The sequence below is a fragment of the Anguilla rostrata genome, chromosome 15 (assembly GCF_018555375.3).
Source record: "Anguilla rostrata isolate EN2019 chromosome 15, ASM1855537v3, whole genome shotgun sequence".
NCBI lineage: Eukaryota > Metazoa > Chordata > Actinopteri > Anguilliformes > Anguillidae > Anguilla > Anguilla rostrata.
Genome location: NC_057947.1, coordinates 31,148,988 through 31,171,840, shown reverse-complemented (window position 1 = coordinate 31,171,840; position 22,853 = coordinate 31,148,988). Strand labels below are relative to the sequence as shown.

Genomic DNA, 22,853 nt, shown 5'->3' with positions numbered 1-22,853 from the left:
GGGCCGCCAAGCTGAATTTCGGCAGTCCCCGGTGGCGCTCTCTGCTCAGCAGCCGTTTGGCGCCGAGCGCAGACGCGCGGCTGCTTATGCGGCTCCAGACTAATTAAGAGGTTCTTATCGGCGCGGAACGGTAGCCGCGCGGCTTCTGAAGCCTCGGTCTGCCGTTTCCGGCGGTGCCCCGCGCGTAGTTTGAGGTCTCTCCTCTCGCCTGCCGTCTCCTGGAGTTCCGCGGCAGGCGGAGGGGCTTTCTGGCGGCCTGCCTTGCCCCATTTTGAGCACGCTTGAGCGGCGGGTTTGAAGCTACGCGCTCGAGTGGGTGGACCTAGCTCTGGTTCTTGAAGGTCGCTAATGGGATCTGAGAGCTTCAGGGGTGGAAGGAAGGATGTGCAGAGGGGAAGAGGGTTTTGAGACACTGGTACTGAACTCCTAAATAGGGCTCCTGAGTTCCCTTCTGAGCAGCCGGTGGGTGAATCAGTGGCCATTTTGTGTCGCTCAGAAATGCCTCATTTCCGCAGCGAGCAGACAGTCGTTCAGCCTCAGGCAAAACCGGTTTGCTCAAAAATCTTGATTTGAAATCTTACAATCTAATCTGGCTTGTCTTTTCATACGTGACCCAAAGAGCGGTCACTGAAGGATGGAGTAGTCTACGTGACACTCATTTCGGGTCTGTTTAATGTCACTTTGTTTTTTTAAATTCAGTATTGTTGTTGAGGGAGTGACTGAGTCATTCTTGGTTCCCTCTCCACTGGTCTATTTGTGTGTTGGAGGAGAGGGGTGGCCTTTAGTCATAGGAGACTAATGCACAACTACATCCACCCCTGAGCCTGATGGCGTACTCCACCCTTTCCATAAAAATGAAGAACATCAAGGACAACCTTAAGTGTGAGAGAAATGGGCCAACTACTCAGCCCCACCCCCCCCTCTCTTATTTGGCCCCACCCCTCTCTTGTGTCACAGAGAGACTCTCCTTGTCTTCACCCCCAGGTCAGGCTACATGTCCGTTTTTGGCTTGGAGAATGTTTGTGGCTTTAATGGGTGTGGTCTCTTTAGGTGTGATGAACAAGGGCTTGATTTTAAGCTAACTTTGTTAGCCCATCTGGCTTGGATGCAAGTGCGGTCACTGCGGGTTTAGAACTTGCAGCGTTCAAACGCGGCATCCAGACCAATAAAAAAAAACCCAAAACACGCGCTCTTTCCGTACCGCAGTGCGCACCTGCTGCTTCCCAGCTCCAGGCTCGCGTTCCGCGCTTCGCCCCTTCCCCCGAAACCCGTCAGCAAACGCAGCTCAGCGCTGTCAGAGTCTGACTGGCAACCGCTCGTCAGGGAGGTGCTCGAAAGCAGGGTCCGACTCCCGTCTGACTGCGTGGAGAACCCGCTCCTCCAGAGTGCTGCTTCTGAAGGGGCCTGTCTGACTGCGTGGAGAACCCGCTCCTCCAGAGTGCTGCTTCTGACGGGGCCTGTCTGACTGCGTGGAGAACCCGCTCCTCCAGAGTGCTGCTTCTGACGCCGTCGCTCGTGGAGAACCCGCTCCTCCAGAGTGCTGCTTCGACGCCTTTGATGGTGGGCCGCCCGAGTACTGCTTGAGGCCTGTCTCTGCTCAGAGAGCATTTGCTCCAGAATCAGGCGCTCCCTTCGTTCCCAAGCGGCTATTTGAGAATCCATTTCTCCGTCAACTTCCAGTGTGTAGGCACGTTATTGGATTTTTGCACAACTGAGTCAACGCCATGTTCGGCATGCTTTTCACCAAGCTGTTTGGTCTTTGGCTAATTGCATTTGTTCCTCCCTCTTCAAACATTCGTGTTTTATTGTCGTTGTAGTAAATTTGATTGCTCCACAAAGCTCATGGTCGGAGGTGGGATAAACTGGTCCTAGCAGGTTCAAATTTCATCCTGTGAAAAATGAAATATAATAATTGATCCAAGAAATATAGATTTTTTTAGGCGCTGACCTAGATTTAAACGCTGGCTCACAAAAGAACCCGTTTATTGCAGTCTGAGTTCGGTATTGGCTCTTCTCCTTGTGAGTGGTGCTCGGACAGAGAGGAAATGGAGAGAGTTTGAAAGCAGCCTCGACTGTGTCATAAAATAACGCACAATGCAAGATATTGGGAAGAGGGGCTTGGTGGCATTATATAGATGCTCTTAGTTTAAGACCGATTTGCTCCTTGGTAAAGACATATGCATCCAGACCAGGACCAGGCAGACCCGAAGGTATTTTAGGTCTGTGACATCGGGTCAGATCAGGTACTGGCGTGCTGTTGACCAGGAAGTTTACAAATAGTTGCTAATTAGGATCCTGTAAACTCCATTCAGTGTTAGCACTCCTGGGTTGATATTGCAGTGTTAGCCCTTAGGTGTTGGTTTTGCGGTGTGAGCACTGCACGGTTGACATTTCAGTGTACAGGTGACATTTGGTGTTTTGGTGGTTGCTCAGTTACCTGGTCAACATCAGCCAGCGTCTGAGAAGCACACCTGGGGTCGGTGGGCGGGCCCGACGGAGGGGCGTGTCCCAGTGTCGCCGAGCTGCATTCCTGTGAGGCGTGCTCCGGCCTGCACCCCTGTGCTGCTGTCAAACTGTGCGGCTGTGAAACTGTGCCACTGTCAAACTGTGCCACTGTTAAACTGCGTCGCTGTCAAACTGTGCCACTGTTAAACTGCGTCATGAAACTGCCTATCACTGCTTTTAAACTGTGCTGCAACTGTGCCAAACTGCATCACTGTCAAACTGTGCCACTGTTAAACTGCGTCACTGTCAGACTGCGTCACTGTCAAACTGCGTCACTGTCAAACTGTGCCACTGTCAAACTGTGCATGTCAACTGGCCACTGTCAAACTGTCATGTAAAGTCACTAACTGCCACTAAACGGCATGTTAACTGCGTCACTATCAAACTGCGCGATCGTCACTGGCATGCTCAACAACTGTGTCATCATGTGCACTGGTTGGTTCACATACCATGACTTCCAATACAAATCCATCATACATCAGCCAAGATGGATTCTGGGTAATGTAGTACACATTCCTGAATTTCTGTGGATGGGTGGGTGGGGGTCAGGAGTCGCATGATTCTAGAAGACCCAGAAGGCACTGCAAACTGACATTGACAGACAGCGCATGCACCTAAGCTTTCAAAGCAGCTGCGTGTAACTGACACTACAGGTATCATTTCACAATGCTGGAGCTATGAGCCAGTGCCTTAAGTATCGCAGTACAGCATCAACATAAACACACAGGGACGCACCCACAGTGCACACACACAGACATTCCCTCACTCCCTCTTTCTTTCTCTTACACGCATAAACACACAGCCTTTCTCTTTCTCTTTCTCTGCCCCTCTCCCTCTCTCTTCCTCACACACACATGCACATATATACATACATTCTCTGTCTCTCTCTCCCCCCCTCCCTCTCACACACGCACACACTCTCTCTCTCCCCCTCTCCCTCTCTCTTTTGACAGCCGTGCTGCTTTTTTGCTCTTTGCCCGAGATCAGTGGCGTGCCCAGCAGGGCTTCCACAGTGCTAAGTGCTTTAAACCCTGCAGATGAGTGCTACAGCGTCGTGTGTTGCTGTGCGTGTGCGTGCTCGTGCGAGCGGCCGCCGTGTTGTTGTTGCGCGCGTGTGTGTGCTCGTGCTTGGTGCGTGTGCATGCCGTGTGCGTGCATGATCGTGTGTTGCGCGTGTCGTCGCGTGCGTGCCGTGTCGCGTGTGTGACGTGCCTGTGCGTGCTGCGTGTGCGCGTGTGTGCGCTGTGTGCGTGTGTGCGCGTGTGTGTGTGTGTGTGCGTGTGCGAGTGCAGTGTGTGTGTGCTGTGGGCTGTGCCGTGTGGTGTGATTGTGCTGTGTGTCTCTGTGTGCGTGGTGTGTGTGTGTGTGTGTGTGGTGTGTGCGTGTGTGTGGTGTGTGTGTGTGTGTGTGTCTTGTGTGCGTGTGTGTGCGCGTATGTGTGCGTGTGTGAGTGTGTGTGGTGTGTGCGTGGTGCGTGTGTGCGTGTGCGTGTGCGTGTGCGTGTGCGTGTGCGTGTGCGCGTGTGCGCGTGTGCGCGTGTGCGCGTGTGCGTGTGCGTGTGTGTGTGTGTGTGTGTGTGTGTGGACTGGCTCACACGCAGCTGAGCAGGCCGGTGTTTCTGTAGCAGACGTTCAGAGCTCGGGAGAGAGAGGAAGACAGCTGAATTATTGAGCGCGGTGTTTCTCTCCTCGCTCACACACGCGTCTCTCTGCCGTTCCTGTGTTCATTAGAAGGACTTTGTTTACGTCCTGGCGTTCTCTTCATCCCCCCCCCCCCCCCTTCGCTCTAAATATACATCAGACTCTGGGAAGCATTCCTCCCTCCCTTTACAAACTGCTTCCACATTTGGTAACGAGTCAAAACCCACAAGTCTGAACCACAAATTTGAAAGCAAAGTAGAAGTGGGGAGGGGGGGGCGAGGTCGCTGAACAGAGTCACTACAGAATGGAAATTGAGCTCTGTGTTTTATTACATGGAAGCACAAAGATTGCACTGTGCAAATGTTATATTCCATCTAGGGCTCCTTTTACAATGGTCTCCAAGTGCACAAGAACAAACACACATATACATACACACTCACTCTCCCCTCTTCAGTCATGTACACGCACACACACACACACACACACACACACACACACACCCCGCGCACCACAGTATCCTCTCGTGATATAATTCGTAGAACGATGCTGACTGGCTTTCAAACCAGCTGTAATCTTCTGCCGCATGACTGCACTTCCAACACTAGACGTACTACGCTGCTCCAACGTTTCAGCAACGCTTAATCAACACATCCACCAGCATTACAGTACCGCACAGCTCCAACCTTACTGTAACATTTACCCCACCAGCATTACAGTACAGTACAGTGTCAGGGCTTAGGAAGGCTTGAGAAATGTATCCTTTACTGGGGAGTGGTGATCTGTGTGGTGGAGGAAGTGTGCAGGTGGCTTTGTTAAGCACCGTACGGTCACAATGTGTTCAGTCAGTGTGGTCGCGTTGGTTAAAGAGCAGTCGTTGAGACAAACTGCAGTACCTCCTTTAACCATTAGAGGTGCCACTGTAGCGGAATGTAATGGTGAAACATGGTCCTTGGCTGGTGAAGAATAGAGGTGCGGGGAGGGTAGGGTGGAGGGGGGGTGGGGAGGGTGGTCATGCTTAGACCTTTTGCAGAGCAGGGCTCTGTGCAGATTAACAGACAGACTGAGAGATGTTATGATCTGCCTGTGTGGGGGATTAATGTTTCAGGGCTTTATCTCACTCTGTGAAACTGATTTCTCCTTCACCAGCTGATAAAGCACTGTTTTCTCCTGGCATGAAATACATTTTTCTCCCCCCCCCTCCCCCCCCCACTTTAACAGATGGAAGATTACTCCTCTTTTCCTTTGCGTGTCCTGGCTCTCATTCTGTGTGTCTTACGTGACGTGGGGAAAAACGGGGGAAAACAGCTGGTCTCCCTCGTCGCCCCTGGCGATGCCCGCTCACGGGCGATCCCTCCTCACTCCCGTCTGATCAGGTGCTCCTGGGGTCTCTTTCCTCAGCCCCAGTCACCAAACCAGCGGAACGCTGTAGAGACGCATCCGCAGAGGCGGGTCAGTGACTCGCTCGTTCCGTTCCTGCTGATTCAGGATCTTTCCACGTCTTCTGAAAACCACCACCCCCCCTGCATTTTCCACACTGCCATCAGAGCTGTTACAGCTCCAGCTGTGCTCATTTAACAGCCACAGCAGGCAGAGCTCCGTTACAGGGACCAAGCTAACCTGCATATGCTGGGGTCATGAGTCCTCTGGTGGAGCTCCGTTACAGGGCTCAAGCTAAACCTGCACTCGCTGGGGTCATGAGTCCTCTGGTGGAGCTCCGTTACAGTGCCCAAGCTAAACATACACTCGCTGGGGTCATGAGTCCTCTGGTGGAGCTCTGTTACAGGGCCCAAGCTAACCTGGCATCGTGGGTCCACAGGCAGAGCTCCATTACGGCCAAGCTACCTTCATGTGCTGGGGTCATGAGTCCTCTGGCGGAGCTCTGTCACAGGGCCTGAATGAGCCCATAGCACATTGGACCAAACGATTTTTCATCCTTTCTTTCTCTTTATCCCCCTCTCCTTCCCTTCTTTCCTAGATCTCCTCTTACTGCTAAATGCCCTAAATAAAGACCCATTTGCTGAAGAGCCACCCCCCCCCCCCTTTCCCCTCCATCAGCCCCACCCCAGGTGTCTGTGGTCAGTTTTTTTTCCCCCGGTTGTGATTTGAGTCTCGCTGCAGCGCAGTAATGGGTTGGGTCTCCTTCCTGTTTTAGGAGCGCTTCTTTTTCCGTCAGGCCAGAGCAAACGACTCCGCAGACAGGATTCACAGCGAGCGCTGGTGAAGATGTGGCACTCGGGCTTGTTTTCGGCTCGTTATCGCCGCCCCCCCCCCAATCCGAAGCCGGATCCTTCCACGCAGTGACGTTAATCTGGGGGGGGAAGGCCTGACTCAGCGTGCCTCTGGGTTTACTGCTGGCATGACGATCTCTTTAAAAAAATAATAATTTTCCCTCTGTAAACAGCCAGTCATTATCGGCACCCTCTGAGCCGCTGTGAAGGAGCTTGTGTAATCATCCTAACGACTCCGGGGCGCAGTCTGCTCCCCTGGACTCTTCAGCTGCCAGATTTATGAAAAAGTGAAAAAAAACGGAATGCTTTTTACTGTAGATAAATCGTATTCCTCGTTATTGTGTTTTTTTTCCTCAGGAGAATAGGAATTAGATTTAGGATTTGCAGGGGGCTGTTGGAATTTGTTCAAAGCTTTTCATACCGCACCTCCGTGACATTTAGTTGTAAAGAAGCGCCTTTTTTTTTTTAACTTGGCCATGTGAATTTATCTGTTGGGTGCCAGATTCTTGCATAACTCCCCTCCCCTTTAAATCTGTAAACCTGAGGAGCTTAGCATGGGTTCTGGAGCTGAATAACACTGAGCTTTAGAGGGATAGAGGGGGATTAGTTTAGCAGATTGTTTGGGGAGGAATGAGGGGTTGTTTGGGCGGGGTGGAGCTGATTAATTGATATTCAGAAAATATTTTATGCACCCCCTGCCCCACACACAGCTCACCTCTTTCCCCCACACATCCCAGAATCCTGTTGATTATTGAACTGCTTTCTGTGTATGACAAGCCTGGTCAAAATGGGGCACCATAACCCTCATAACCCCCATCCATAACATCTTAAAGTGTAAGGAAACGTGTCTCAAATGGCTTAAAAGAAGCATATTCCTCATCCCAGGGTTGGTCGTATGATTTCTGCACTTTGGCAATCCTGCGTACGGTCTGTGTGTTTTTGAAAGAGGAAAGAAGTCCTACCCAGCGATTTGGGGCGTGAAGCAGGAATGTAAGCGTGAATTCCATCCGCCGTAAAGGAGGAATTCCTCCTCTTTCTGTGCCCGAGGCGCTTCTGTGAGGTCACACACGAGCTCCAGGCTCCCCATGCAGGGCCTGTCCGGGCTGGTGAATAGCAGGTGTGATAGCACCGTCCCATAAAGATGACATCATCACCTAGACAATGGGTGCTTTGTGCAGGTGAGCTTACAGATTCCTGTGTGTGTTGTAAGTCCTAGAATGCCTTTGTCGTGAGGTCTGTGGTGGGTGCGGAGTGTGTGTGCTTCTGTGTGTGTGCTTGTGTGTGTGTGTGTGTGTAGTTTCTGTACGTATACGTGTGTGATGTGTGTGTGTGTGTGTGTGTAGTGAGCGCATGGTTGTGTGCGTGTGTGTGTGTGAGAGGGAGAAGTTCAGGCCGCCCCACCCAGCCCCCCTGTTGGGGCGAGGTGGCTGTGTTTGGAGACCCCTCTCTGGATCACACTCTGGCCCGGCGACGGTCGCTAGGCACCCCGAGGTTATAAACACTACATTCCGTGAGAGAGAGAGAGCTCAGCGCTCGGGCGATACTGATGCACGAGTGAGGAAAATACTGAGTGTGTGTGGGCCCAACGACGGCCTTCGTTGGTGTGAGGATGACGGGGGGTCTCTGCGCGGAGGGGTACAGAGCCGTTAGCGTTGTCATCTCTCTGCTCTGAGTGGAGAAAGAGAGAGAGAGAGGACCCGGGGGTGGTGTGCCTGCGCTCGTGTTGGGGTGATTGGGCCACAGCAGACAGGAAGCATCCTGTCACCACGGTTACTGTTTCCAGCGCTGAACATTCCACCAGGGGCAGGGTTGGAGCGAGCTCTTTTGAAGGCCATTCCCTCGCTCTTTCTCAGTTTCACAGTTAGATTCAGCGGCGTTTTATTGGCATGACGACCAAAGTAGTATTACCAAAGCAAACACAGATCATGTAAATGAAATATGATACTAGGCGGACGTAAGACTGTACTGATAAATGTAGACATAAATGAAAACATCGCTCCTTATCTCTCCTCTGTCTTCCCTCTCTCATTTCAATTCAGTTTCTTTCAATTCAGTATGCTTAATTGACATGACAAAATTGTACAATTGTATTACCAAATCTTGATGGAGGAAAAATAGGAACAAAAACTAACAATAATAATATTTCTTTATATAATACATAAAACAGTATCACAGTAAAAGGTCTCTCTCTTTCTCTCTTTTTTTTAGAGCTGTGTATGTCGCGTTGTGTATGTTTTATTCATTGGTTGTAAGGCTTCATCTAGTCTGTGTGGAACTGCTCCTGATGCATTGGTGAAGGCCTCAGTGCCTTTCCTGTACAGAAGCAGTTTACGCACATCGTTTAGATCTCAGTAATTCAGCTTGTAGATCTTATAAGAATATATGCTGGACAAATGGTTATTGAGTGAGGCTTCATAAACCCCGAAGTGGGCGGTGCTATCATTTACTGTCAGGGACTTGGGACCCATGGTAACCCTCCCATGGTAACCCTCCCCATGGCAACCCCCCATGGTAACCCTCCCCATGGTAACCCCCCCATGGTAACCCTCCTCAGTAACCCCTCTCCTCTCTGTTTCAGAAGGACTCCATGAAAGATGACGGAGGAGGTCATCGTCATCGCCAAGTGGGACTACGCTGCCCAGCAGGACCAGGAACTTGACATCCGGAAAAACGAGCGCCTCTGGCTGCTGGACGACTCCAAGACGTGGTGGAGGGTGCGGAACGCCTCCAACAAGACGGGCTACGTCCCTTCCAACTACGTGGAGCGCAAGAACAGCCTGAAGAAGGCCTCTCTGGTGAAGAACATAAAGGACACACTGGGTAAGAACTCCTACCGCAGTACCCCTGTACCCCAATACTCCAGTACCCCAATACCCCAGTGCTCCAGTAACCCAGTACTGCAGTACCACAATACCCCAGAACTTCAGTGTTCCAGTACCCCAATACTACAGTACCCCAATATTGCAGTGCCCCAGTACTCCAGTACCCTAATACACCAATGCCCCAGTGCTTCAGAACCGCTATACCCTAGCACTTCAATACCCCTGTACCCCAATACTCCAGCACCCCAATACCCCTGTACCCCAGTACTCCATTGCCCCTATATCTCAGTGTATCTGTGTGTATGAGTGTGAGTAAGTGTTTGTCTGTGTGCGTGCGTGCTGTGTGTGTGTGTGCGTGTGCGGCTATGTGTGCGTGTGCGGGTATGTGTGCGTGCGTGTGTGTGTGTGCGTGTGCGGGTATGTGTGTGTGCGTGTGCGGGTATGTGTGAGAGTAATTCTCTGCAGGAGAAAGCCAGTGCATTATAAAGGTTTTCACACTGATTGACTCTTTGTGTCTGTGCTTAAGGACATGTAGCAATTATGATGAGTCTCAAGCTGTGGCAGAGATTGCTTTTCATTTAAATAATGGCAGCAGCACGCTCGCAGAAAGAGCTTCAGTGGGCACCTTCAGCCTTAGCGGACTCTCCTTATTCTGACTGCATCACACTGTCTGTTCGTCCCAGACAGGGTCACTTCTGGGTTGTCTGCTTTTCCGCTTCTCGATTTGCCATATTTGGCTTGACGTAGGTGTGTCTCAGAGGTGGTAGAACCTCAGAGATACTGGGAGGGTGGGTGGTTGGGTGGGGGGGGGGTCCACAGTGACCACACCCCTGAGAGACGCTTGTAAACGGGCCCGGTGGAGCTTGGCGGTCACTGCGCTCGGCGGCGTGTTGGTGCTGGCGTGCAGGCCCTCCGTCGGCTTGTGAGCATGCTCAGTGCTGTTTGTCAGCGTTGATCCGTGGGCCAGACCGCCGACCTTTGTGGCACGTCTCTCCCTCTCTCTCTTCCTGTCTCTCTACACTGTTCTATCAAATAAAGCTGAAAAAGCCCAAAAAAAAAAAAAAAAAATATATATATATATATATATAAAAAAAGAAAAGAATAGACACCGGTTCATCTCCACAAATCAGTCAGGAAGAGGGTGGTGGGGTTTGGGGGGGGGGCAGTTTGTGCCTGAGGAAGACTCTGACGTGCTGGGACGGCAGTAAATGAAAGCGCAGGTAGACGTGCGCTCCGCTCGGGAAGCAGACTTCAGAGGCGGCGGGTTCAGAGCTCTGCTGTCTGCGTCTGAGAGGGAGAGAGAGAGAGGCGCCCGAGCGGCTGAGCTTCAAAGCCGCGCTCGCGCAGGACCCGTTCTCCTCGCGTCCTCCGGGTGTTTTCCGACTTCCCCCTCACCTTGGGAAGTTAGGACCCCCGCGACTCCTCCAGCTGAGGAAGTTCTCCTGACTTTTTTTGTTCTTTGTTGCCCGAGACAGTTCTGCTGCATCCGCTGTTCTGCAGCTCATCTCTCTGAACTCCAATCAGATCGCTCCGTTTGTTCTCAGAGATGTGTGATGCAGTCACTCAGTGACCTGTGTTTAAACTCCCCCCAAAAAAAACTTCAAAATGGTACCTAGAAATAGCAGACTTGTATTGACAAAGTTTCTTTTTAAAAAAAGGTGTTACCTGGAAGCACAGTACAAGAGATCTCAAATTTAAAAGTACACACTGAATTTTTAATAGCTACATCCTTATCCTATGTTTTTGGCCATCTCTACTTTCCCAGATTCAACTTTTACTTCACTCCTCAAAATGCACTAGCCATTTCACAGTCCCCAAGCCTCAGTGTTTGGATGTGTTGTGGATCAGCACGTGATGAAGGTCACATGTTGAAACCCCCAAAAGGAACTCCCTTCTTAACGCACAGGTGTGAGGGACCCAGGGCTACGATATCAGGTAACACACCCCCAACGTCCTAGCCTAGGGATGTTGGCAGAGCTGGAGCCAGAGCTGAAAGGGCCCACACGCTGGGTAAGAAATTAAAGTAGCTGCTCTCAGCTGGAACACAATAGAGCCATTAGGAACGCATTGGAGTTCAGTCAACCCCTGAATAAACAGGAGCGGCCCAGAGCAGCACATTTTTCTCTCGCAGATTATTGTGTGACACAGTGTGTACGTTAGCTTGCTGTAAAATATCATTGCTCTCATAAATCTGTTCTAAATAAAGCAATTACAGTTTGCGTGCCTGCATTTTATCATTGAGCCCAGTGTTCTGCTAATGTACCGTAGCACTGGCTACTCCACTCCTGTCTTATTAGTGCCTTTGTTTGATACGCATTTAATAAATCTTAAGCCTTTTTAAGTGACTGTGGATTAAAGGGCTTGGCAGTTAAATGAGCAGTAATATAAAACAGCGTAACAGCCGCCGTAGCGGTACTGTATCTCAGCTGAGGCTTCCCCTGCCGTGTCTCCCCCTGGCCTTCTCTCCTTCAGTGACGGGCCCTTCTAATTGGCTCCTCGTGCGGTGTGCTGACGAGGTGTGAATTCCGGGGGGGGCGATCGATACCCGAGCACCGCAGGCAGGGAGAGGGCTCCCAGAATGCCCTGAAACGCGTGCTCGCTGCGCTGTGATTGAATTAGCTTGTTTGTATCCAGTTACAGAAAAGCCGTCGCGTCAGAGTGTTTAGCCACCGGATGGCGGCTGATTTTTGTGGACGTGTGTGTGAGGGCGGTCTTGTGCTGAATTCTAGATGTTTCTCTGCCTTTAAGCCCCCGTCTGGCAGATCAATACTTAACCCCCCCCCCCGCAACCAGAGCTCTTATTTGTTCAGTTTGTGCCTTTTTCCTCAAGGTCTCACAGGTTTAGTGATCGATACACCACTACTGAGAGTTAAGATGTGCAAAAACCACAAGTGTAATCTTTTCCCAAAGGAATTATGGGTTATGTAGTCGAAACCAGTGAAAGCATTCGGCATGCCAGGTTTATATTTGCTTTAACGCATTTAGTAGACACTCTTGTCCAGTGTAATGTACAAGTCTGCCTATTAACTTGGTTAAAAGCATGGACTTCTTTGGTTTGTCATGTGTCACTTATTTTTAAAATCGTAAATATTCAGATTTATTCACAAAATTGATATTTGCTTACATTATTGGTAGGAACTCAACCGCTATGACCAAAAGTAACTGGGAAAACTGGAGAAGAAGCAGGAAATTTTGGGAAGTCATTCTATGGTGTGGAGTCTTGTGGGAAAATGAGGGGGGGGGAATTGGTGTGAACCCCGCTTGAAATAATACAGTGCTGGGCTTTCACAGAGTGAAAGAATTGCCCAAATTTAGCCCCCGAGCCTCTAAACTAAAGATGGAGAATGGGATGGGCTGCTGTTGCCTGTAACGCTGCTGTCTGTTGACCACACACTGTGCTCTGGGACATAGGAGTGACCTACCCGGGTGTGTTCCTGAAAGATGGAGGCACTGACTCTCTAAATGGACTGCATTTATATAGCGCTTTTATCCAAAGCACTTCACATTCACACGCACACACACACTCACACACCAACGGTGAAAGGCTGCCATGCAAGGTACCAATCAGCTCGTTGGGAGCAGTTAGGGGTTAGGTGTCTTGCTCAGGGACACTTCGACACGCCCAGGGCGGGGGATCGAACCGGCAACCCTCCGACTGCCCGACAACCGCTCTTACCTCCTGAGCTATGGCGCCCCTCTAAAAGCCCTATGGACGGTATCCCAGATGCCCCGGCAACTGGCACTGTAGAATGCGCTGATGTCACGCGGGCACCGAGCCAAAGTCAGGCTATTGTATTTTTTCCTTCAATGATCACTGTCTTAGTAATGTAATGGCAGTTATTTACCATTCAGTGTGTACATTCCCAACGTGTGGCTCGTCACATGCAAGTGCCTAACGGTGGCCTGCTGTTCTGTATTGATTTGAATATCGAGCCAGGCCTGACTCTGCTGCCTAATGCCATGCAGTAAGCATGGACTCCAGAGGCAAGTCGATACACACGCGTGCACACGCACATACAGGAACGCACGCGCACTCACACACACACACACACACACACAGCCATGTCACTGGGATTAGGTGAGATTCAAGCCTCTTTAATCACTACGGGAACTGGCTTTTTGGAGGTTTTTCATTGCTTACTGTTGCTTCCCTTGTGCTTAACTCCACTTCCCAGAATTCCTGTGGGATCTGTGCTGTGTAAGGGAAAACTCATGTGAGACTGGTCCCGTGTCCATCCCTCTACAGGGGATAATCTAACCTGTTCACCCCTCAGATACTACGGTCTCTATTTCTCAGTGAGCTCCACTGCCAAACTCTGCCAGGATTGCCTCCCCCCCCCCCCCCACCAGACACAACTAATTGCAAAACCAGGCCTTTTTTGGACTGAAATTCTCCAGACCGGAAACATAGAGGATGACGCCAGAACAATGTCTGTCAAACTCAGGCGGTTCAAAAAAGCATGTTAAAAAGGCAAGAAGCGAGCAAGCAGTAAAGAGGAATCACTCAAATTCAGCTCGCACAGTGGGCTGATCTTCTCTGCGCGGTTTGCTTTCGAGAAATCGTAAAATGGCAGCCCTTGAGAAGTGGTCTTCTCTTGCCTTGAGAGCTCGCTTATCCGTCGTCTCGTAAACGAGTCTGACTTCGCGGATGAGGCGTTCTCTCGGCACCCTTATCGCCTGAAAGACTGCCTTCCTTAATCAGCGTGAGCTGGTGGATTATCTGTGCGGATCTGGGTCGTTAGTGCCCCAGACAATGAAAGCAGCCCTGGAAATGCTGTTGTAGTGTTACGTCTCAATTGTGAATTGTCCAAAATCAACTAAGACTTGTGCCTAACCCTTATCTTGCTTCAACGCTTTTCTGACCCTAAATTTAATTATAACCCTAAAGCCTAATTTTAATGGGAGTCATTAGCAAAATGAGATGTTTCTAGTAGGATTGATTTAAAAAGTGGAATTTATTGATATTTATTTGTGCTTGCTGGCCTAAAGGCCTTTCTCTGCAGTACATTGCTTGTTTTCATCACTGTTATTTTTATGTTACCGTGGACACCGCTGCAGTGGAATGATTAATTCTACGCATTTTTTTTCCCCATTATGAAACTATGGGCATAATCCTAGCAGAGACTGAGGGCTCTCTCAGCTACACTCGAAGTTCCCATTAGCGGATATGAACCGAGTCAGAATCCTTCAGTGCTTAGCAACGGAGAGGAGCAGTGGTTTGTGTGTAGCGTGTGTGATTACGTTAGCACGTTAGCACGTTGACCGGACTGGTCTGGTGCTGGCAGACGGCTGACAAAGTGGATGGCCTCCCTTTCAGAGGTGTCGGGTTTCAGGCTAATGGACTACCAAAGCTGAGGGTTCGAGTTTCTCCCAGGTTGCCCGGTCAGAACAATGGTTACCCCATGAGGCTCGGCACAGGCATCGCAATCGTAGACAAATTAAAATCAATAGGGTTGTGAAGAGAGGGAATGAAATGAGAGAGGCAGACTGAGAGGGGAAATGGGACGGAATGAAGAAAGAATAATTTTTTTCATAAAACCCAAACATAACTCACGTACACAGTCATATTTAAACAAACGTCAGAAAGCTCCTTCAGCCTCACACGCTGGCCTGTGTGTAACTTACACATTACTGTTCCAGAGAGGCCAGGCTGGTGAAGGCCCTCGCTGTTCAGGATTGAGAGGGTTTAAGCTGGAATACAAGAATCTCCGCTCTGTTGCTCCTTAGGTGCTGTGCAGCAACTAGAGATAAAAGTGCCGTTGATAGGGTGTTAAAATGATAAATAAATACATTTGCTGTGTATTACAGTAGTTAAAGGCATCTTGTTCCTGTAAATGAGCAAGGGAATTTAAAAAGTAGTTTAAGTCTCAGTGGCTGAACACACAGCTGGGCACGCACTCGCACTAATGCACACTCTTAAAAAATCTCTAAATAGCTTGTAGTACAGGAACTAAATCTGCATTTTTATTCTGCATGAGGAGTATTCACATTGACTAATTGTCAGATACAGCCTTTTAGAACCTTTTAGCGTTTTTGTTGAGGAAACTTAAACTGCGGCTGATCTTTTTAAAGCCAGCTGGGAAGATGTTTTATCATAAATCTAATGTCACTTTGAGGCGAGCTCTTAACATAAATGAAATCTATATTCAGAATGAAAATGAGGCAAAGATTCCCGGCTTATGAGGGTGTCATTAATTGGTTTCTTGGCACAACTGAACAGAAATCCATAAAGAGGGCATTATAATCACCCTAGACAGTGTGAACAAGCATTCTTCCATTACTGTCACAGTAGGAAGCCCTGACTGTGTTGTGCCCTAGTCAGATTTAGCATGTTGAGATAAAATATAGCCTTTACCATGGGAATAAAGCGCTCTTTAGAATTCAGACTCAGTTTCACTCTTCGGTGAGGAAAAGCCCCCAGATGAACACCACCGGCCCTGATGCTGTTTTCCCAGACTGGAGCCATGCCTCGTGTTTAAATATGCATTCCGTAGCTCTGTAGATGCCGCTGTGCTTTTTGTGTGTGTGTGTGGGGATGCGTAGCGTTCCCAGCTGGGCTGTGGATTCCCGTGCGCTTCCTGCGAGAGGAAGTGGAAAGGAGAGCCCTGTAGAGACGTGTCCTGCGTGCCAGGCCTGCAGCCTGAGGAGAGCGAGCGGAGTCTGATCCGTGATTAAGCTCTGCTGTTCTGCTGTAGGCGGCTCCCGCCTTCCTGAAGAGCTGACTGTGTGTCTCAGGAAGCGCGGGAGCGATGACCTCATCTAAAGTCGCTTATTTCCCCGTGGTCAACCCGATTCTGTGACGGGCGTTTTTTTTTTTTTTTGACGGAAGCCATTTTCAGCCGATGATGGGGACCCACTCTCGCCCCCAGAACCCGTGTAGACTGACAGTTTCACCTCGAGGTGCCGGGTCAGTGAAAGTCCGTCTGTCCGAGAGTCATCCCGTCTAACTGCATCCTGTTGTGTTCCATTTTGTTCTGGTGCATTCTGGGTAATGAGGCTGGAACATTGACAGGCCTGTGTGGAGCCCTGGAAGAGGAAAAGGAATACCTGCTCCATGCAGACTTACCTGTTACCTCTGCAGAATGTGAGCATCTCGGGCTGGGCTGAGGACCCCAGCTGCTTAAAAAGCATGGCTTTAATGACAGCACAGCTCAAAGTCCAACACACTGCCACAGAAGCATCAGAATGACATTAAGACTCCGGGCTCCTCCTGAGTTTGACAGAGTTGTTGACAGACTGGTGAGTGCTGCCATTTTGCGCTCCTCCTTTACATCCTCCTGCCGCATTCTCCTGGGCTGCGGCCTGCCAAATCCTGTCCTTGTTTCCATCGCTGCCTTGTTCTGGCCCCGGGTTCCAGTGGGACCCATCTTATGTATTTCACAAGTTTTCCATCATGTTCATTGATCAAGTGTTCAATACTACAGCTAAGCAAGTGTAGTTATTATTTTACAGTATTTTTATTTATTTTTGCTTTGGCTGTATATTCTAGCCAAGTCCATTTACCAGGAGAAGATGGCTGAAATACCCTTGTGACCTCTCTGTACAGGCAGACAAGGCTTTCCTCGCCTTCAGCGAAGGGTTCAGTTTGGCGCTTGTTACATTTATGATTAAGTAAAAGCTAGAGTTCACTAACCAGCTAGAGTCTACTGTGTGTGTGTGTGTGTGTGTGTGTGTGTACTTATGTGTGTGTGTGTACTTATGTGTGTGTGTGTGTGTGAGCGGAGCAGAGGGTGGAGGGTGTGTGTGTGTGTGTGTGTGTGTGTGGAGGCGGAGTAGAGGGGTGGGGGGGTGTGTGTGTGTGTGTGTGTGTGTGTGTGTGTGGAGGCGGGAGGCAGAGGGGTGGGGGGTGTGGGTGTGTGTGTGGTGTGTGTGTGTGTGGAGGCGGGGAGGCAGAGGGGTGGAGGGGTGGGTGTGTGTGTGTGTGTGTGTGGTGTGGTGTGGAGGCGGGAGGCAGAGGGTGGAGGGGTGTGGGTGTGTGTGGTGCATGAGATCCTGCTCTGGTGAGTTTCGGCACAGACTGAGGGGAGAGTGAGGGGTTTGGCAGGGGGTGGGGAGGGGTAGGGGGGGGGTCGAATGTAATCAGGCTTCAAGAGCACTGGAGGTCAGGAAGAGATCTGCGGGGTGGGGGGCACCTTTAAGAATGTTTCACTGCTCCTCCACCTGTCTGTCTTTCTCTCTCTCTCTCTCGCTCTCATACACGCACACACACACACACAGCACACACACTCATGCATTCTCACATTCTCATGCGTCTCCCACACACACACTGCCAGGAGCTGGTGGTCTGCTCTTTGTTCCTCCCCTGGGTAGCGGTGCTGTGTATTATAATAAAGACAGAAACCAGTCTGATGTGTGAGGGGAAAGTTTGTCTTTCCCATGACAAACATTTCCAGTGCAGCTCTGAGAAAGGAACTGGATCAGTGAGGAACATTCCCACTGCTTTTCCCCTTTTTCCAGTTCTCCAAACTGTTACGGCTTCTTTCCATAAAATCTAACGTATGACGCTGACTTTTTTATTTTTTTTAAAGAAGAATATCGGTTTCAAAAACAATCAAGAGGCTCGATCACAAGTTTTCCGTGCTTCCATGCCCCCGTGCCCTGAGTGGATGTAGCAGACTCAGAGTATGCCTCAGAGAGAGGTCAGAGGTCAAAGGGTTTCCTTTTGGCATCCCCAAGGAGCGATGGGACAGAATGCAGCGTTGCCAGGGAAACTCGGGGAAGAGAGACAGCATTCCACAGATGCTATGTCTGAAGGGAAGCTACTCCTCAGTCCTCAGAGGAAGAGGAGGAAGAGGAGGAGGGGAGCTCTGAAGTATTCCCATTTCCAGTCTCTACACGGCTCTTAAAATAGCTCTCTGTTCCTCTCTTTCTCTCTTTCTCTCTCCCCCCTCATCTCCTTCCCCTCCTCTGGCTTGTTTAAACACTTGTCTCGTTAACCTCTCTCTGACCCCAGATGAGTCCTTTAAAACTTAACCTTGTTCCAGGAATACTAATGAAACCGTCCCTTTGGTGGGAGTGTAGGGGTATGCTTCAAGCACATCGTTTTCTTTTTCTTTTTTCTTCTAATTCTGCAGAGGAATTCAAATGAAGTGCACTAAGTACTGAACGAAAGCAGTTTGCATCATGTTGAGGCTTTCAATAATAAGAACAAGAACAAGAAGATGAAATGGAAACTAACAACAATGGTGGAAAAGAAGGCTGTATATACAGTATAAACAGCGATACCTCTTTTATAAGCGTTGCCTCTTAAGTGATACCTGTTATATATGTGGCACAGGTTTTGTAAGCAATGTTGCGTTTATACACTGTGAAATCTGGGCAGGGAAATAGATGCAGGAACATTGATTCACCCAGAGATTAATCAATCAGGCTGTGTGTTCTGTATGTGCACCCATTTCTCTACTAGTGTGTTGTGCTCTATTAAAGTAGGCATCACTTTTTATATTAAAAAAAACCCAATGTGCTGATATGTAGACATGCTGTTTACAGATAGATGAGAATAAAGAACTGTACTGATTCTCCATCTCTCTCTCCCCCTCTGTCTCGTTCTCTCTCTCTCCCTCTCTTCGCCCCCTCTCTCATTCTCTCTCTCTCCCCCCTCGTTCTCTCTCTCTCTCTCTCCCCCCTCGTTCTCTCTCTCCCCCTCTCCGCCCCGCCCTCAGGTCTGGGCAAGCCGAAATGGAGGGCCAGCGTCCGGGACTCCTCCCCCACGCCCAGCACGGAGGCGGAGTACCCGTCCAACGGGAGCGGCGGGGCGGAGCGCATCTATGACCTCAGCGCGCCGGCGCTGGTCAAGTTCGGCTACGCGGCGGAGCGGGAGGACGAGCTGTCGCTGGTCAAGGGCACGCGGGTGGTCGTCATGGAGAAGTGCAGCGACGGCTGGTGGCGGGGCAGCTACGGGGGCCGCGTGGGGTGGTTCCCCTCCAACTACGTCCTGGAGGAGGGCCAGGAGGCGTCGGGGGACCCGTACGGGTACCCGCCCGCGAGGCTGGGCGGGGGGGCGGCGCTGGCCAACGGGCAGGGCGGCGGGCGGGCGCCTCAGCTGGTGCAGACCCTGTACCCCTTCAGCTCGGTGACGGAGGAGGAGCTCAACTTCGAGAAGGGGGAGACCATGGAGGTGCTGGAGAAGCCGGAGAACGACCCCGAGTGGTGGAGGTGCAAAAACGGGCGGGGCCAGGTGGGCCTGGTGCCCAGGAACTACGTGGTGGTGCTGAGCGGCGACGGGGGGGTGGGCCCCGGGCCCCGCTCGCCACAGGCCGGCGGCCTCTCGGGCCCCGCCCGCACCGGCAGGTTCGCCGGCAAGGATTGGTACTACGGCAACGTGACGCGCCACCAGGCGGAGTGCGCCCTGAACGAGCGGGGGCGCGAGGGAGACTTCCTGGTGCGGGACAGCGAGTCCTCGGTGAGTGGCGCAAGTGGAATTTGTTTCGCAAAGTTGTTTTTTCATCAGAACTTCCTGGTGCGGACAGTCAGATCTCGGTGAGTGGTGGCCAATGGACAGTGGCGCGGAGGACTTCTGGTGCGGGACAGAGTCCTCGTAGTGGGGAGCGCGCAGAGAGGGGGCTGCAGGGACATTCTGGGCGACAGCGAGTCCCGGTGAGTGGGGGGGGGGGGGGGGGGGAGCAGGGGGGCGCGAGGGAGACTTCTGGTGCGGGACAGCGAGTCCTCGGTGAGGGGGGGGGGGGGGGGCGGGGAGACTTGGGGGTGCGAGGGGACAGGAGTCCTCGGTGAGTGGGAGGGGCGGAGTGGGGGTGCGGGAGATCTGGTGGGGACAGCGAGTCTGGTGGGGGGGGGGCATTGTGGGAGTTTAAGGGGATGAAAAAGAGGAGGGGGGGAGTTTGTGGGGGGCAGCAAAGTTTGTTTTTTCATCAGAATTCTTTTTACCGTTGGTGCTGTGACATTTCAATTTGCATAAAAAAAAATTTTTTTTTAATTAAGAGGTGTGGCCAAATATAGTACAGCTACCGCGGATATTCAGAAGTACTAGAATCTCCTCTTACCAGAGGAGCCGCATGCTATAAAGAGGCTTTATTGTGACATCACTGTGACATCACTCTGCCCACAGGTGTATGAGCGCAGGTCTCATCAGGCCTTGTTTTAGCCGAGGTCATGGTTCGCCCCCAATCTGCAGCTGCCACCTGTTCATTTGCCACATTCACACAGCCATGATGAGCAGTTTAATTAACTTCTCTTTTTTTAAGTGTTTCCAGTTAATCATTACTGTGTGTCTCATTTTAATCAAGATCTTTGTGTGGGCAGTGATGAGGGTAAAGTGCTTCTGAACAATTCAAACAAAGTGCTTCTGGCTGTGGTTGGTTTGTACTGTGAAGTAATGGCGCCCCCTTCTGGAAATATGAAAGAATCATTGAACTTAAACAGGGGTCTGTATGTACTGTCTTGTGAAGTTTGCAAGTTAAAGAGTTCCTCTTTTCTCCCTCTCTCCTTTACTCTTCTCTCTCCCACCTTTCACATCTCTCTCTCTCTCTTCCCCCTCCCTCTCTCCCTCTCTCTTTCTCCCACCCTCTCTCTCTCTCTCTCTCTCTCCCTCTCTCCTCTTCTCTCTCTCCTCCCCCCTCCCTCCTCTCTCTCCTCCCTCTCCTCTCTCTCCCTCCCACCCCCTCTCTCACTCTCTTTCTCTCTCACTTCCCTCCCTCCCTCCCTCTCCCCCTCTCTCCTCCTCCTCTCTCCTCCCTCCCTCTCCTCCCCCCTCTCTCTCTCTCCCTCCCCCCCCTCTCTCTCTCCCCTCTCCTCTCTCTCCCCCTCCCCCTCTCTCTCTCCCACCCCTCCCTCCCACCCTCTCTCTCTCCCTCCCTCTCTCTCCCCTTCCCTCCCTCCCACCCCCTCTCTCCTCTCCCTCTCTCCTCCTCCCTCCCCCCTCTCTCCCTCTCTCTCTCCCCTCTCTCTCCTCCTCCCTCTCTCCCCCCCCTCTCCCTCTCTCTCCTCCTCCCTCCCCCCCTCTCTCCTCCTCCCTCTCTCCCTCTCTCTCTCCCCCTCCCTCCCTCCTTCCCTCCCCCCCCCCCCCCTCTCTCTCACAGCCCAGTGATTTCTCCGTGTCTCTGAAGGCCCCGGGTAAGAATAAGCACTTTAAGGTTCAGCTGGCTGACGGGGTCTACTGCATCGGCCAGCGCCGCTTCCCCTCCATGGACCAGCTGGTGGAGCACTACAAGAAAGCGCCCATCTTCACCAGCGAGCACGGCGAGAAGCTCTACCTCGTCCGGCCGCTGCTGTGACCCCCCCCGACCCCGCCCGGCCCCGCCCCGCCCTACCCAACAGAAAGCCCGAAGGCAACGAGCCTTACTTCCTGACCTTTCGCTCACCAATCAGAGCCAACCTCTCCGCCTCTCTCTCTATTCCTTTGACATTTATTGAAAGGAATTTAACAGACACTCTAGAAGGTGACTAAAAACCAATCCCAAAGGACTACATGTGATTAAGGGTTAAGGAGCTGGCCAATCACGGAGCCGGCTGACCCAGTTTACTTTCTCGCTTTGTTTTTATTGGACGGCTCTGTGCCTCCTTTGCTTCTCAGTCTCAAGCTTCCTTCCAAAAACCACCTGCGAGGCGCGTCGTCGTCCGTACGAGAGGAGCGTCCTCACCGCGCGTTCGCTGACCTTTGACCTCTCCTCTCTGAGAAAGCGGGGTCGCCTCTCCGCGTCGCCCCCTGCTGGCGGCCGCACTGAAACGCACCTCTCCGAGCGCTCTCTTCCTGTCCGCCAAGCCTGCCCTGGAGGCTGTGCGGGACCGCCTGAGCTACAGACACGCTTACTGACCCGTTCACAGACACCGCCCCCCCCGCCCCCCCCCCCGGAGCCATGCACGGGGCCGCTGTTTTAAGACCCCCGTTGACTTTGGGGGAGGGGGTGACCGGCCTGTAGCTGCCCACTGTTCATGGGGTGGGGTGGGGGGGGCGTTTGGCAGAGAGTGGGAGGTGGAGGAGGGGGTAACAACAGGGGAAACCCAAATAATAAATAATAGCCAAATTTTTGCCGAACTTCAGCCAAATGTGCCCCCTCCAGTTCTCTCGTGCCCCCCTCCCTGCCCCCCCCCCCAGTTCTGCTGTTCCACGGACCCTTTCAGTCTCAGAGTTGTATATTCATTTGCCTGATTGTGAACACAAGTTCCTTATTCCTTATTAATAAAAGGAAATGAGAAAGAAAGCTTTTTATTTTGGTTTTTTTTTGTTTTGTTTGTTTTTTTTACATTACCCATGGCCGTTTTGTTGACCAATGACTTCATTTACTTCTCTGGAATTTGCTTTTTATAAATATAACACTGAATGTTTTTGAACATAGTTATTTAATTCTTGTTTCCGCTGTATGTATATTTAAAAAAAAGGTGCAAATATAAATTGTTTAGACCCCAGCAGCAAGGTACTGTACCTCAAACAGTGTGTTGAGAATTGAAACACTTTTGTTCAATTAAAAGTTTTGCAAAATATGGAACAAGACGTGTGCTTGGATGGATTTGTTGTGGTGGACATGTTTTTACTAATGACTCTAAGGCAAACATGGCTTCATGACATTCATTTATGCTTTATTAGCATTCATAAGTCAATCATGAGTAGATTAGTGGTGTATTTAGTAGATTAACCCAATGCACTGGCAAACAGTGTGGGTTTTAATATTAAGAGGTATCTTTTCTGTTCTCTAAAATGGATG

At 51.0% G+C, this 22,853-nt stretch overlaps 1 protein-coding gene across 3 annotated transcripts in view; it reads left to right on the top strand.

The window, feature by feature from the left end:
• Nucleotides 1-22,640, top strand: part of LOC135240871 (cytoplasmic protein NCK2-like) — a 46,589-nt gene extending 23,949 nt beyond the window's left edge. For 2 of the 3 annotated variants that reach the window (XM_064310881.1, XM_064310883.1), the window contains exons 2-4: nt 8,952-9,193; nt 18,858-19,597; nt 21,231-22,640. In XM_064310881.1, the coding sequence (XP_064166951.1) occupies nt 8,968-9,193; nt 18,858-19,597; nt 21,231-21,425 (1,161 nt within the window). In that variant the 5' untranslated portion in view covers nt 8,952-8,967 and the 3' untranslated portion in view covers nt 21,426-22,640. The remainder of the gene's footprint in view (nt 1-8,951; nt 9,194-18,857; nt 19,598-21,230) is intronic. The other variant, XM_064310882.1, reaches the window with a different exon arrangement.
• Nucleotides 22,641-22,853: the final 213 nt, after the last annotated feature.